The 16,601-nt window shown below is 44.9% G+C and overlaps 1 protein-coding gene across 5 annotated transcripts in view; it reads right to left on the bottom strand.

The window, feature by feature from the left end:
- Positions 1 to 15,924: 15,924 nt before the first annotated feature.
- LOC142652506 (uncharacterized) overlaps positions 15,925 to 16,601 on the bottom strand; it is a 104,959-nt gene continuing 104,282 nt past the window's right edge. For all 5 annotated transcript variants that reach the window (XM_075828155.1, XM_075828158.1, XM_075828156.1 and 2 more), the window contains one exon: positions 15,925 to 16,399. In XM_075828155.1, coding sequence (XP_075684270.1) covers positions 16,217 to 16,399 — 183 coding nt within the window. In that variant the 3' untranslated portion in view covers positions 15,925 to 16,216. The remainder of the gene's footprint in view (positions 16,400 to 16,601) is intronic.

Below are 16,601 nucleotides of genomic sequence, written 5' to 3'. Positions count from 1 at the left end.
ACATTATCAAGATAGTAGTGATGCCCTTAGGGCGGCTTACAATAAATATATTCTACAACCTTCCTCGACCACGTTGCAGGAATGGAAACTCACCAGAACGAAATTTGAGTTATGGCTTGACCGCAGAGAGCGTATTCATCGTTCAATGATGGAGGCGGAGTTGTTTAAATTCGGTAACAAATCTGGCAGGTTACTAGCTAATCTGGCTAGGGGGCATAGACCCTCCTCCCATATATCCAAAATTAAAGATAGCAATGGCACAGTTCACACTGAGCCATCACAAATAATGCACACTTTTGAGCAGTTTTACAGGCAATTATATGCAGATGGCACTCCATTTCATAAAGATCTTGGTTGCCAATACCTTCAATCATTAGATCTACCAGTTCCGACTTCCGCACAGTTGGATGCACTAAATGCAGAGGTAACGGAGGAAGAGGTTTTGCGGACAATCCAAGCCCTTAAGAATAACAAGTCACCGGGGCCTGATGGATACTCGGCTGAGTTCTACAAGGCTCTCAGGCAGCAAATTACACCTGCTTTGGTAGCCTACTTTAATTCCATATTGCATGGTGCAGATATACCCCCAGCAGCTAACTTGGCGTATATAAGAGTGCTCCCTAAACCGGGTAAAGATCTTTTATTACCCTCATCCTATCGCCCAATATCTTTAATTAATCAGGATCTGAAACTCATTGCAAAAATATTTGCCGAGCGACTTTCCTATATACTCCCTAATCTAATATATCCGACTCAAGTGGGTTTCGTGCGTGGCAGGGCAGCAGTAACTAATATCAGAAGGGTTCTGACTGTCCTAGATGCTACACATGCTCAAACTCGATCTACCAAGCAATATGCATTGGTAGCCTTAGATGCCGAAAAGGCATTTGATAACGTTAGATGGAAATGGCTGGATTTGGTACTAGACAAATTTGGTCTAATAGGTAGTTTCCGAACGTTCCTTTCGGCACTCTATAAGGAACCACGAGCGGCTGTATATTCACCAGGTTGTAGATCATCATTATTTCCTTTACAAAAGGGTACCAGACAGGGATGCCCCTTGTCCCCTTTATTATTTAATTTGGCTTTGGAACCTTTAGCATATAATTTGGAGAGGACTTCCTTATTTCAGGGCGTTCAAATAGGATCTCAAATGGTACGTACTGCCCTCTTCGCTGATGATATCTTATTATTTATGTCAGATCCTGCTACTCATTTACAGCCAGTATTTCAACATATTGGTGACTTTGGGTTAGTGTCGGGATTCAAAATTAACCCCGAAAAATGTGAGTTTCTTAATTTATTCCCCATTACTCATTTAGATCGACAGGCTATTGACTTGGTGGGATTGAAAATTGCTCATACACACATAAGTTACTTGGGGATCAAAATAGGTAAAACCTCGGCTTCCATATATGGTCTTAATTATCCCCCCATAATACATAAAATACAGTCTGAACTGAGACGGTGGGAAACACTTCCAATAAACTTAATGGGACGGGCACATGTCATTAAAATGATGAGCTTTTCTAAGATTTTGTATCACTTACAGACTATACCACTTCTCCTGAAGCATACAGATGTCACTAATTTGAATAGGGCATTTACCAGATTTATATGGAAAGGGCAGAGGTCCCGGATATCTTTAGCTAAGATGTGTCTGAGTAGAACACAGGGAGGGTTAAATGTCCCTAATGTCAGAACCTATAATTTGGCATGTTTGAGCAGGCACATTGTGGATTGGGCTCATTCCTCTAATTCATATTCTAATTTTGCTTTGGAGTCTGCATTGGTGGAACCAGCTGATCTGATGTCATTAGTGCATTCCAGTTATGCTTCTCTCCCGCTGATTGCAAAACACTCAATTACGATACGTGACACAATAGCAACCTGGAAGGAATTGAGAAAGCGATTTGGTCTTTCTTTCCAGTTTTCTAAACATTTGCCCCTCTGGAGTCACAAAGATTTTCTGGCTGGAAGGCTTAATAAATTCTTCAGAAGTTGGAAACAGAGCGGCATCACTACTATAGCACATATATTGCATGATTCTATACCACGTATAAAGACTATTACAGAGCTGATGCAAGGATTTGACTTACAGGGTGATCAGACCTTCCAGTATATGCAACTTAAATCATTCTGTGTCAAGAGCTTTGGTGACATTTCTAGGGAAATATCTGTTAATGATTTTGACAGATTATTAGATCAGAGATTAACTGCAAACTCGATTTCTGCCATATATCAGACGATAAGAGATAAATGTGGGACTTATAAATTACCACTCAGATTTCCCTATTGGGAGAAGGTATTACGTAATACTGAAGTTTCTGCATTCATTCTGGAGGGTTGGTTGTTATTAAGAAAGCATATTATAAATGAAACCTGGAGGCAAACACATTTTAAACTAATACACGCAGCTATATATGCCTTTAATTTACCTGTTACATCTCATAATCCTGACAGATTGACAAGCTGTCCGAAATGTCACAAGCCCTGTACGGACCTTTATCATGGTATGTGGACATGCCCACAGATCCAAGATTACTGGAAGAGCATACTTAGCTATATAAATACCATGTGGAGAATCCCCATTCAGATGACACCTCTGATGATACTATTTCACTATATAACTCCTATAATACCTCAATCTAAAAAGGAACATAAATTGCCCTCTTTGATACATGTCATTCTCTTGGTGGCGAAACGATGTCTATTGAATACATGGATTACCAGTCACGTACCCTCGATAACCGATGTGTCAGATCAGCTGAAACTCTACTTATATTCGGATAGGCTTGACACTGAGAGACATAGCAGTACAAAAGTAACAAAATTTTTTGCAAAATGGAAACCATTTATTATTACTCACCTTACTTCAGATGAGATCAGAGAAACTATGTCAAGAATTCGATTCTCCAGGTGGTATCACACAGAGGATTTGAAGGGCTCATTGGGAATCTTGAAGCAAACTGATTGATGATGTTTGTTGTTATTCGGGTGGATAGCTCATTCCGGACTTCCCAGGCATGCTTTACTGAAGTGTCGTGATTATCTATGTGATTTCATTCATGATCTTTCTAAGGAACTGTCAAAATGTATTAGGCAGACAATATGTGCTTTAATGTTTTTGACCATGTTTTTTTTTTCTTTCTTTATGTATAACTGTATTTTGTACTAGTTCTTTGTATGAACCTTTGATTTTTCTTCAATAAAAATGTTTTAAAAAAAAAAAAAAAAAAAAAAAAAAAAAAAAATGCCTCATTTACAAAATTCATATGGGCAGGGAATAGGCCCCGCATTGCACTCACCAAGCTCATGCTAGGTAAACATGAGGGGGGGGGCTGAAGTTCCCAAATGTACGGGGTTATAACGTAATATGTCTCTTCCGCCATGTAGTGGACTGGCTCCATGAAACGAGTCATCATTCAAACTTAGAACTGGAAAGGGCGCATGCCTCGCCCTGGAACTTAAAAGCCTTGTTACACTGTAGAGTTGCTTCTCTTCCGTGCCGTCTCAAAACCTCCATTGTTCTGAGGGATACAGTTTTGGCTTGGAAAGCGGTTCGTAAAATCTTTGACCTGCCTCACTTACTCTCTAAATATATGCCGTTGTGTGGACATACGGAATTCTTACCGGGAGTAGACAGTGGGGAGAGATTCTACACCACAGAAAAAAGTGGGACATAGAATAGGATTAAAAACACAAAAAATGGCCATACTCACAAATTTGGCAGGTATAATCCCAATAGGACGCAGCCAGGTCAAAAGAGAGATTCACCTCTTGGGGGGAGGCAGGCCTCAATTGCGCAGGTGATCTTATGCATACAGAGGAAAGGAGATAGTTAACCGGGTCGGAAATCAAAGCTAACCTTTGGCCCTCAGACGGTAACTCCAACTTTAATTTTAATTTTCTACAGGTTCTTCAGGTATGCTCATTTTGTACATCTAGACTAAGGGATTTGACCAAGGAAGCCTCCACACACACACACTGGATGAGGTCATAGGTTCATCGTCTCAACGAGCGACTATTTCGAGGTTGTATAGCGCACTTGGGGAGTGCTTTGTTCGCTCGCGTCCACGATCTTTGTTTAAAGTGTGGGAAAGATGGACGCAAGATCCGGCTATAGGGGAGATCATACTAGAAGGTTGGAAGACGGTACGGAAGCTTATTGTGAACGAGGGAAACCTATTTTAAATTAATGCATTCGGCTATATATGGTTTCAATATTTTACCTTTTGCAGTCCTTCCCCGATAGTATCACTGGATGCCCCAAATGCAGCACCCCCTGACAAATTTGTGGCATGGAGTATGGGGGTGTGCTCAGGCTAAACTATACTGGGGGATGGTCCAAAACTATATTTCGGATCATTGAAAGGTGAAACTTCCAATAACGCCTCAGGCACTGCTGTTCCATCAGGAGGAAGATGGTGCTCGGGGGACGAGACCTCCTCCCCCCTTGATACACACAATTTTACTGGTGGCCTTGAGGTGTCTTCTATGTAAATGGCTGGAAGCCGACACACCGGGTATTGACATGTTAGTGTTACATTTAAAACAGTTATTAACTCTTGAGCGGGTGGAGGTGGAAAGACGGAAGAAGCAGGAGCTAAGAAGTTATTTGCTAAATGGCAGATATTTATTGAAACGCAATGCACAGCTGCCGAGGTGGCAGACATTGTTACGCCCTTTAGGCACACAGCTTGGTATCATACGCAACTTCTGGCAGGCACTTTAGGAGGCTTGGAACTTTAGCGCTGAGAGGGGATGATAGGGGGGAAGGTCCCGAGATCTCGTAGACACCGGTTTCTTCTTACTAGCATAATCCAGACGTAGTTCAATTTTGCTGACCTAAGTCGTGCTCGGGGGTGGGGGAGGTCGGGTTCTTTCCTTTGTTATGTAGATCGAACCATATGCCATGTTTATATGTTTTTTTTATAAATTCTTTTATTTTGATTTTGTAATATGAAGATCAACAGACAATCGGACAAAAATCATCCGGATACACTCAAATGTGCTTGACCTTGGCAACAGGCCCATTACATACAGTGCATAAATTCAATAAAAACAATAAGAACAACAAGAAGTGCAATATCTCTCAGAGTGATTTTGGAAGGCATGCAGCTATGCACCCTGAACCCGCAGCGATGCATAAAACTCCATTGCAAAACAGTAATATAGTGAAGGAAACCAGAAAAGCGCAGAGACAAAAGGAAAGGAAAGGAAGGATAGACAAGTGTCTGACATACTTGAGCCTAGGGAGGGGGACCCTGAGCCATGATGACCTTGTATTCCTCGGAGGATTGAAACCTGATCCATTCCAGCCAGGTTTTGAGGAAGGTAGAATGAGACCCTTTCATTGATGCTGTGAGGTCCTCCATTCTCATGATCTCCTGGATCTTGTGACACCACATGCCAACCGATGGGGGACATGTCTGTCTCCACAGCGCTGGTACACACGCTCTCGCCGCGTTCACCAAGTGGCGGACGACTGGGCGTTTGTACATGGGCAAAGGAATCTCACACAGATGGAGCAGAAAAAGGTCCGGTGATCTTGGCAGGGTGAAGTCCGTGAATTTAGAGGAAATGCGCCACATCTCCAGCACAAAGGTGAGACCGCTGGAAACATAACGTGCAATCTGGAAGGCACCCTATACCAACGAGACAGTATTTTATACCCTGCCTGCTGATATCTGCTGGCCATGGAAGACTTGTGTGTCATAGTAAACAGGCGGTCTCGCTGTTCAGGAGTGAACGTGAGCCCCAGTTCATGTTCCCAGCTAAGCAGGTAGAAAGGGGGGTGCTGATTAGATGGGCGAGACCAAAAGCCTGTATAATGTGGACAGGGAATGTCGCATTGTGCCCGTGCCTGTGCATAAAAGTTCAAACGGAGAGCTATCCCGAGCATACGCCGCTGGGTTAGGTAAGCTCACCAGGAAATGTCGTAGCTGGGTGACCTGCCAAGTAGAAAAGGGGACAGGGTCTGTCAAGGACTGTATGTGTATGGCCGACATCCAACTGTCCTCCTGCATGAAGTGTGTCGCACGTCCCTGCCCCGCCCTCAGCCATGACAGGAAGGGACCACCTTCCTGCCCCAGCAGAAAAGCAGGGTTACCCAAGATGGGGGAGGGGGACGGAGAGATCTCTGCCCTAGGGAATATTCACGCCGCTACTGCCAAGGGGAGTATGATTACCTAACCATGGTAGGGTCTGCAGGGGGACCGTTAGGAATGTCTGTTCCATAGACACCCATTCCTTAATCTCCGTATGCCTGAACCAGTCTAGGATTCGTGCCAAGTGGGAGGTGTGGTGGTAGGATATAAAATCTGGAAGACCCACACCCCCTTCCCACTTTGTACAAAAAAGCAAGGAACGGGCAATACACGCAGGTTTCCCCGCCCAGATAAATTTGTGTAGGAGAGACAACAGAGATTGAAAGAACGGACGTGGGACGTGTATCGGGAGAGCCTGGAAGAGGTACAGGATCCTTGGCAAAATATTAATTTTGAAAATTGCGCACCTCCCAAACCAGGTGAAAGTACCAGAAGTCCATGAGTCCAGGTCTCGTTTCACCCGTTGAAGCAACGGAGGGAAGTTCACCGCATAGAGGCGAGACAGGTCCCCAGGAAGCTGCACCCCTAGATATTTAAGGGAGTCTCTTGCCCATTTGAACGGGAAGGACTCTGCCAAGTCGTCGACCAAATATTGCGGCAGCGAAATGTTGAGGGCCTCGGACTTCTGGTAGTTAACCTTGAAGTTAGACAGTTGCGAATATCTATTTAATTCTGCCATGAGGTTGGGCAGGGAAATCCGGGGAGACGTGAGGAAGAAGAGCAAGTCGTCCGCATAGGCCGCGACCTTATGAACCCGTTCGCCCAGGGTTATGCCCGATATGTCTGGGTTGGATCGAATATGGCATAAAAAGGGCTCCAAACATAAAATGAAAATTAATGGGGACAGGGGGCAGCCCTGTCTTGTGCCATTGGTAATTGTAAATGAGGGGGAGTGATATCCGTTGACCTTAACCTGTGCCGACGGGGAAGAGTAAAGACCTGAAATCCACTCTATCATGTGTGTTCCTAAGCCCACGTGCCGTAGAGTAGCCTGCATAAAGTCCCAGTTGACTCTGTCGAACGCCTTTTCCGCATCCGTTGACAGAATGCAAGTGGGAGGGGTAGGAATGGTCGCTTGGTACATTAAATTGATCGCTCGAGTGGTATTATCCCGTGCCTCACGCGATGGCATAAAGCCCACCTGGTCTCTATGAATCAAGTTATGTAAGAGCGGGGTCAGCCTCTGTGCCAGAATCTTGGCAAAAAGTTTCAAGTCCACATTAAGTAGTGAAATGGGACGATAATTCTGGCAAAGAGAGGAGTCCTTCCCTTCCTTCGGTTTGACCGTAATGTGGGCCCTCAAGGTGTCTCGGGGAACGACCCCCCCCCCCTCAGTAATAGAATTGAATGCCTGGAGAAAATGGGGTGAAAGTAAGTCTGCATAGGCCCTATAATATTGAAGGGGCAAACCATCCGGGCCTGGTGCCTTCCCCGTGGGTGAGTCCTTCAGTGCCCATGCCAGTTCTTCCGGGGAAATGGGTGCCTCCAGAGCCGCAATCGCCTCAGGAGGGATACATTTCATCCCCGATGACCGTAGATATTGGTCAATCTTTTCCAGGTGACCGCCACCTTCCGCGGAAGGAGGTGCACTGGGAAGATTATAAAGAGCGTGATAGTAGGCACGGAAGGCTTCTGAAATGTTTAGTGGAAGCTGGAGTCGGCGATTTTGTGGACCTAGAACATAAGGGACGTATGTACGGGCGCGGGTCTTCCTAAGTGCTCTATCCAAGGTCCTTCCGGGTTTGTTACTAAATTCATAAAAGTGACGTCTACATTTAACTATGGAGGCCTTCGCCTTGGCCAGACATATTGACCTGCTCTCTCAACTGTCCCAATTCTGTCCCCACCTCCGCATCCTGAGTTGCCTTATGTGACTGCTCTAATCTGTGTATTCGGGTCAATAGGTCCCTCAAGAGTGCCGTTCGTTCCTTTTTAAGTTTAGTACCCACCCGGATGAAAGCCCCGCGCACCACGCATTTGTGGGCTTCCCAGATGCAAAAGGAATCTACCCCTGATGTGGCGTTTAGTGCGAAGTACTCCACTAAGTCCCTGCGAATCTCCGTGGCCACCGTCTGATCCTGAAGAAGCGTCTCATTTAGTCGCCACTGCCAAGAGCGGGAGTGAGCGGTAGGGCGGGATAGAGTAAGAGTAATGAGGGCGTGGTCAGAAAGTGTGATGCTGTCAATGGATGCCGATGCGAGGCTAGGGAGGTGCGTGTGGCGCAGGAAAAAATAGTCGAGTCTGGAGTAGGAGTTATGGGGCGCAGAGTAAAACGTGTAATCCCTGGACGCTGGATGTAGGACCCGCCATGTGTCCACTAACTGGTGTTCGTGCAATAGCCGACGCAGCCGGCGGTGCGCCGCCCGAGATAAAGAGGAATGGCCTCTTGAGGAGTCTAACAAGGGGTCAAGTGTGATATTCAAATCCCCCCCCCAAGTATGAGTGTGCCTTCCAGAAAGCCGTCCAACGCCACAAGGACCCTCTCCAAGAAGGCTACTTGACCAGTGTTGGGGAGGTAGTAGGTAGCCAGGGTGTACAGTGTGTCGTCTAGCTTACCTTTCACAAAGAGGTACCGGCCTGCTCCATCCGTGCAAGTCTCCACATGCTCCCAATGTAGAGTGCGGGAAATCAAGATAGAAACCCCTTTGGTCTTGGAGTCCGGAGACGTGCTGTGGTACACGTCCGGGTAGTTGGAGTCTGTGAGCCTCTGTATACCGTCAGGCCGAAAGTGAGTCTCCTGCAGGAACGCCACATGTGCTTTCTGTTTCCATAGGAGACGGAGAATGGAGGACCTCTTCTCAGGAATGTTCAGCCCCTGTGCGTTCAGAGAGATAACAGTTATGTCAGACATGATGACAGACGGATGTATGGACAGAAAGGGGGGGGGGAGAGGGGAGGAAAGGAAAGATGAAGAGAAAACGAAAGACACAAACGCTCTAAGATTGGAGTGCTAAAACCTCCAGTACTCTACGAGAGCTACGCCTTCCCGGAGGAAGTCTCCCGCCACAGCGCAGCTCCCGGAACCCTAATGGGGAACGCGGAGGAACAGAAGTGCAGAAAGAACAGTGTCTCAAAAACACAGCAATTAACAGTAAAATTTCCAATAAATTGTATCGAAGCCCCGAACCCACCCGGACATCTATCAAATGGACCCAACCCCTTCTTCAAAACTAGACTGCAGTAGTAGCCGCCTCCCCCACCAAGATAAACCTGCTTCCCCGACCCTCCGTTTGAGCTCTGCCTCTAAAGCAAACCCTTCAACGTCAACAGTCATCGCTCGATGAGAATCCTGCTGGAGAAAAAAGGAGGAAAACAGGGGTTTGCAGTTATCTGCCCATATTTAAAAGACACAGGGGAGCAATCAGTCTCTTCGTGGAGAGCGGCGTCCCGGTGGCCGGGATTCCATGGGCACGTTTCTGCAGTCTCCGTGCTGGGGTCGTCGCTCTGGAGGACGGGTCACAGATTGCTCCTCTTCATGACGAGGCAGGAAGCGGGGCACGAACTCTGGGAACGGACCCCCTCTGAGTGTGGACGTTGCCGGGGGTTCGGTCCAATCAGGTACCCGTACCGGTGAGATCTCCAAAAACCGGAACGCTTCCTCTAGGTCATCTAGGGACCGGACTGCAAATGATTGTCCCAACCTGCGGAGAATAATATGAAAAGGATGTCCCCATCTGTAGGTTGCGCCAGCAGCCTTTGTCGCCTCCAGCAAGTGTCGGACTAATCTACGCATGGAGAGCGTCAACCTCGATACATCTGGCAGAATTGTAATGTCAGCGCCTTCAAATGGAACAGACCCTTTCTCCCAGGCTCTCCTGGCTATTTCTTCCTTTTGCTTGTAGAAGTGTACTCTACAAATCACGTCCCTGGGTTGGTTACCCTCTCTGTTCCGGGAGCCCGCTAGTCTGTGGACTCTGTCCATTTCGATGGCCATGTCATGCGGTCGTTTAAGGAGATTGTTGAAAATGTATTGACACCGTGTCATAAAGTCCATCCGGGGGGACAGATTCTGGTATGCCTCTTAATTTCAAGTTGTTCCGTCTCCCCCTGTTTTCGACATCATCCAGGTGTAAAGAGAAGTCCCGCATTTGCGTAGCTTGGGTGGCCTGGGACTGTGATAAGACCGAGATGTCTAGTGAGGATATGGAATGCTGTCGCTCCAAAGTTTCAACCCGAGCGGTCAGTGCGCGTACCTCCTGTGTGACCGCGCCAATGGCCTGATCGTGTTTTTCTTCCAACCGGGCAAGACGGTGGTCAAGGTCGGATTTGGTGGGGAGTACTTTGACCATCTCCCCTAATTCTGCTAGGGTTCCCTCCATGGATAACGGGGGGCCCTGGGAAGAGGCTGGCTGGGGCTCCCTGGAGTATGTCTGCGTGGCCAGTGACCCCCTAAAGATGGCCGGCGTGTCCTGGCTCAGGGAACATGGTTGGGGCGGCGGGAACTGCTGCTGCGCGGCCGCGTGTAATGGCGCCCCTGGTCGGGGGCTGCCTGAGGCAGTATAGGAAGCAGGGCCGTGGACTGGAGTGGGGAGGCCGCTCTGATGCCACCCACTGAGCACTGACCACCTGCCTGGGACGACATCTCTCCTCCTGGAGGGTACAAGCGGCCGCCGGGCGGATCCCGTTCTGTGAGGAGGCGGGGAAGCCCCACGCGGCGACGGAGGCTGAGTGCGGCCTACAGGCGGTAATGAAGAGGAGCGCGGAGGAGTGCTGTCCTGTGCAGACCGGAGATATCAGCCTATGGAGGGGGTTCCCGAAGTGTCCGGCGGGTTCCTACGGCTTCTCCCCTTCGTCATGCTGCGCCGGGGGTCGGTAAGTGTGCCCTTAACGGGCGATTTCTGTGGCGTGGGTCCGGAGCTCCGAGCAGACACGTCTCTACTCCATCATGTCCAAGCCACGTCCCCTCATGTTTATATGTTTTTGTATTGTTTGCGGTTGCGCGCTGTTCACTTAACCCCTTAATGACCGGCCCATTTTGCACGTTAATGACCAAGGATTATTTTTTGTTTTTTCACGGTCGCATTCCAAGAGTCGTAACTGTTTTTGTATTCCGTCTATATAGCCGTATAAGGGCTTGTTTTTTGCGGGACGAGTTGTATTTTGTAATTGTACCATTTTTAGATGCTTATAACATATTGATTAACTTTTATTAACTTTACTTTAGGAGAGAATTGAAAATAAGCAGCTATTCCAGCATTGATTTTCACGTTATAAATTTACACCGTTTACTATGCAGCGTAAATAACATGTTAACTTTATTCTATGGGTCGGCACGATTACGGGGATACCAAATATGTAGAGGTTTTATATGTTTTTCCTACGTTTGCACAATAAAAACCCTTTTAGAAAAAAATTACTTTTTTGCATCGCCGAATTCCAAGAGCCGTAACGTTTTTATTTTTCCGTCGATGTGGCCGTACGTGGGCTTGATTTTTGCGGGCCAATGTGTAGTTTTCATTAGTACTATTTTGCGGTACATAGGACTTATAGATTAACTTTTATTTTATTTTTTATGGGGGGAATGGGAGAAAAGAGAGAATTTTGCCGTTGTTTTTTGCGTTTTCTTTGGACGCCGTTCATCTGGCGGTTTAATTAATGTGTTCATTTTATTGGTCAAGTTGTTACGATCGCGGGGATACCATATATGTGTATGTGTGATTTGTTTTGACAGTTTTACAAAATAAAACCACTTTTTGGGCCAAAAAAGTAATTTTATTTGACTTTGACTGTAATTTTTTATTTTTTTTTTCACCAACTTTTATTTAACTGATTGTCATTTTTTTTTAAAGTCCCACCAGGGGACTTCACTATGCGATGTGCCGATCGCATATATAATGCTTTGGTATACATAGTATACCGAAGCATTATTGCCTGTCAGTGTAAAACTGACAGGCAACCTATTAGGTCATGCCTCTGGCATCGCCTAACAGGCAGATGCTGAAGGCAGACCCGGGGGTCTTTGTTAGACCCCCGACTGTCATGGAAACCCGACGGCGACCCGCGATTTGTTTGCGGGGGCGCCGATCGGGTGACAGAGGGAGCTCCCTCCCTTTGTCAAACACATTAAATGCCGCTGTCACTATTGACAGCGGCATTTAATGGATTAAACTGCCGGAATCGGAGCGCGCTTCGATTCCGGCAGTTGCAGCAGGAGCCAGGCTGTGTATAACAGCCGTGCTCCTGCCGCTGATCGCCTGGGTACAGTGTCAGTACCCGCGCCATCACAGGACGGATATATCCGTCCTCCTGCGCGAACTAGCAGCTGCAGAGGACGGATATATCCGTCCTTCGGCGTTAAGGAGTTAAGACGCAACCTCTGTGTAATATGTTTATAAGAAAATGTGAAAACTGTCAATAAAAAAATTATGTTTTAAAAAAAAAAAAAAAAAAAAAAAAAAAGATACTGCTGACATCCGGCGATGATGGCACCGGCTCAGCTTCTGAGTCGGTGCTAAGCATTTGACGTATGGATACGGCAAAATGTGGGAAGCACTAGCTTTTCATGACGTATCCATATGACAAATGTCGGGAAGGGGTTAAAGATTTAGACAGACCTATTGTTTAATGGTTTAATATTTACAGATGTGAGAGGTTTTAGTAAAAGAGGTTTTCCGAGCTTATAAAAAAAATTCTGAAAACACCTAGAAATGTCGAAATGCTCACCAGGTGGTGCCATCATAGCTCAAAAATAGTTATTTTTCATTTTCATTATCTTACCCAGCTCTGTAAAGCACCAGTTTTGATGCCGCCAGGGCTTTCTATGGATGGGATTATCATGTAAAGGACTACAGGTCCCATATTTCCTTTCCCCTCTCACAGACATTGCCTTGTTTACAGCTGCCTGAATGCCTCTCTATTACAACGTGTAAGGTGGTGCTCAAATTACTTACTGTCTGCTACTGAGAAGCAGCTCTGCACTACCTGCTGCCCAGCATGTGAAACACGATCGGCTTACAGAGCCTTTTGAGCTACAGACAGTACATTAGTGAGGGACTAAGCTGATGGTCAAACAGTCATTCAGCCAACAGTTGTTTTTCTCGAACTTCCCAGAGACATGGAATTCACGTTGGATCTGCCGACATTAGTCTTTTGTGTATGGCCACCTTTAGAAACACACGAATATTTGTCAGAGTGCAACTCAATTATGACAAGTTTTGCTGTTCGATTATTAGTCTGTGCTGTAGTTCAGTCTATTACATTGCTTATTTCAATGCTGATCGGTGACAGATCTTTAGTGTCCTCATGTTGTCCCCACCTTGAGCAGGCAGCCATTTTGCCGGAGCTTTGACACTCTTTCCTTGAATGGATAAACTGCATCATTATGACTTTTGCTTGCTTTCATTGTATGTCGGTACAGTATCTACATAACTTATCAATGACTTATATGAATTATTACAGAGGTTTTGGCCCCACGTAGCAGCAAGATGTAAGATGAGATGCAAAGTTTTAGCAATTACAACAGACAGATCCAAAATGTAATTGGTATATTACAATGTTTTTAAGTAAGAAGTTTAGAATGTGGTTTTATTTTATATAGTTTATAAATGTAACTAGATAATTATGAGTTATCATTATGTTTTCCACTTACCTTTTTATAATTTTATACACTTAACTTTCCAACAAATAACTACTGGATATAATAAACATATAAAGTACATTACATAGATGCTAGCCATGTAAGTATTAATCATCATTTATTACCCCGGAGCTAATAATGACTAATTAAAACCAATATATTTATATATTTTAAGTATGTACAAGGAACACGCATGCGACAGATGGGAGTACGGACTGACCTTCACACTCCAACTACCTCCTCACCAGTCCAACCCCCCCTACTTTCGCAATATAATTCATTAGCATTCAAGCGATCAATATCCCCAGCTAGACCACTAAGCAGTTTATTACTGAAATCCTAAGTCTTTATCTCTGACAGCCCTATAGACTCTAGAGTTGGATTATTCCAAAATATCTATAATACAGTGAATATTGGCTAAGACAAAAGTGAACAGGTAATCCCTTGGGGGTCTACATCTAACCTAATTTATCAGATTTCCAGGTCAATCAATGTAAGGTTTCTCCAGATAGACCGCTATCAGGATCATATTAATAATATATGCCTACAATCGTTATTTGAAGGAAAAAATTCACAAAAATCTTAGAATTTATAACGCTTGAGATGACAGTTTTGCTGAAAAATCGATGCTCATTTATAGTGTGAACTACTTTATAAAAGCTCAGTTTTTCTCTCTATGTAGGCCTAACTGCACAACATCCTCATTACTATGTGACCAGCTCCTAATAGCCCCAAGCATCCAACACTTCATCACGCACAGAGCATCCTCTTCTGGTTTCCGACATAGTGACGAGGGACCGAGGAGTCTGTTCTGTATATGACGAGCAGCCATGGCTCTCGCTTATTATTTGCATAACCAGAATCTTTCATTCTTGATATTGGTGACGGTCCCGGCAGTCAGACCTTAATATGCCATAAAACCCCTCCAATGAATTAGCTCCCACTATGAACAGTGCTTTCACTGTTAAAATATATTCGAGTTTCTTATATTAACTTGTACTAAGGATTTATGAAATGTTTTGAGTCAAACACAGGAGTGGACCCAAAGAGAGGAGATATATCAGTCTTTCCTTTATACTTTTCTCTCTTTTTGGATCCATTCCTGTGTCAGACTGGAATTACACGTGCAAATTTTGTAGCATTTTTTAAGCCAAAGTGTGCCCGTACACCTAGCGGCCGTGTGGCAGTAGTGTGCTGCATGGCCGAGAACTGCAAACTGAAACCACGGGCTCCACCTGTACTAGCCAAGCAGCCAAGAAACATGGCACTTTGTTGCGTGGTTCTCAGCCTTGCAACACTCTACCACCACAACAGTAGCTGACACGTGTACGAGCCGTCTAAGGCTATGTTCACACTGAGTTTTTTGCAGGAGGAAAATTCCTCCTGCAAAAACTGCTCCAGACGGTTTTTGCACAGTGGTTTGACAAAAACTCATCAAAACACTTGTCGAGGCGTTTTTTTTCCTCTTTCTGACTAATTGAAATGGGGTTTTGAAGGCAGAAACCGCCTCAAGATGGGTCATGACGCTTCTTTTTACCGCGACGCGTTTTTTTTTACTCGCGGTAAAAAAACTCGTCCAACTCCCTTTGGAATCAATGGGAGGCAAATTCGGGCGGTTTTTGACGAGTTTTGCGACGTGGTTTCCGCGTAAAAAAACTCGTAAAAAAACTCCGTGTGAACAGGGCTTAAGGGTATGTTCACACGCTCAACAAAATACGGAGCTGTTTTCAAGGGAAAACAGCTCCTGATTTTCAGCTGTTTTTTAAACAACTAGCGTTTTTTACGGCCGTTTTTGGAGCTGTTTTTCTATTCAGTCAATGAAAAGCGGCTCCAAAAACAGCGTATTTTTACTCGCCGTTATTTGAAAATGAGGCGTAAAATAACGCCCTGTCGGAACAGAACGCCGTATTTCCCTTTGAAATCAATGGAGAGATGTTTGTAGGCGTTCTGCTTCCGATTTTTCAGCCGTTTTTAGTGACGTTTACGGCCCGAAAAACGGCTGAAAATAGAATACCATAAAGATATTAACAATGGTGGCATCTGCAGGCATCTCGAAATACCTAGCTCCAGATTTTTTTGTGCAGCTTTTAACAGCTAGAATATAACATTAGTAAATTTTTAAGAAAAACAAACTTGGGGTATAGACCCAAAGCACTACAGACCACAACAGATGTAAAGCCAAAACCATGATAAAGTGCAGACTTTTAATTGATCACAATTTATTAATTTATGATCAGCAGTATAAAATAAAAACTATAAGTCCAATACAGTGGGAATTAGAATCAAATAGTGATGAAAGAATGTGATTTACAACCAATACTATTAGGAAAACCCTATGTGTCAAACAATGGAAGAGGTCATTTTCAAGCAAATTTTAAGAAATAAAGAGAATTGTTAAATAACATGATTTTGGGTGATATTGTGAGTGAAAGAATCAACATGTAAGATATATGTCCATTAACTGTATATAATATAATGTGTAATCACTGCTCAGGATGAAAGGGGACATTTAAAAAGTGCGCTGGAGTGACTAATTCAGGCTCATCTCTGCCGCAAGTTTCCCTACATTGTGACTTATGCTGGAGAGCTGCTGCCAGGCCTCTTTGTCAGAAGAGTCATCCAGATCTTTTCGGAGCTTCAGGCTATCCATATCGTAGCACAAGCTGTCCACATGACCCTGCATGCGCCGGATTTCATCATTCTTCTCTGCAATCTGAAAAGAATGAAAACATTTGTTTTCTGTTCAAAGAACTACTGGTGTGTTCAATGGCTACGCAATGTGGGGGAAGGAAGTTTATTAATGAATTCTGAGGATCTTGTGGTGGGGTGGATAATGCACACAGATGGGTTACTTGTGATCTAAACAATGTTAACTTAGTAACAAATATAAAACACATGACTGTTTTCTCTGCAGC

The sequence above is a fragment of the Rhinoderma darwinii genome, chromosome 5 (genome assembly GCF_050947455.1).
Source record: "Rhinoderma darwinii isolate aRhiDar2 chromosome 5, aRhiDar2.hap1, whole genome shotgun sequence".
Taxonomy (NCBI): Eukaryota; Metazoa; Chordata; class Amphibia; order Anura; family Rhinodermatidae; genus Rhinoderma; species Rhinoderma darwinii.
This window is presented reverse-complemented; position numbering and strand designations above follow the sequence as displayed.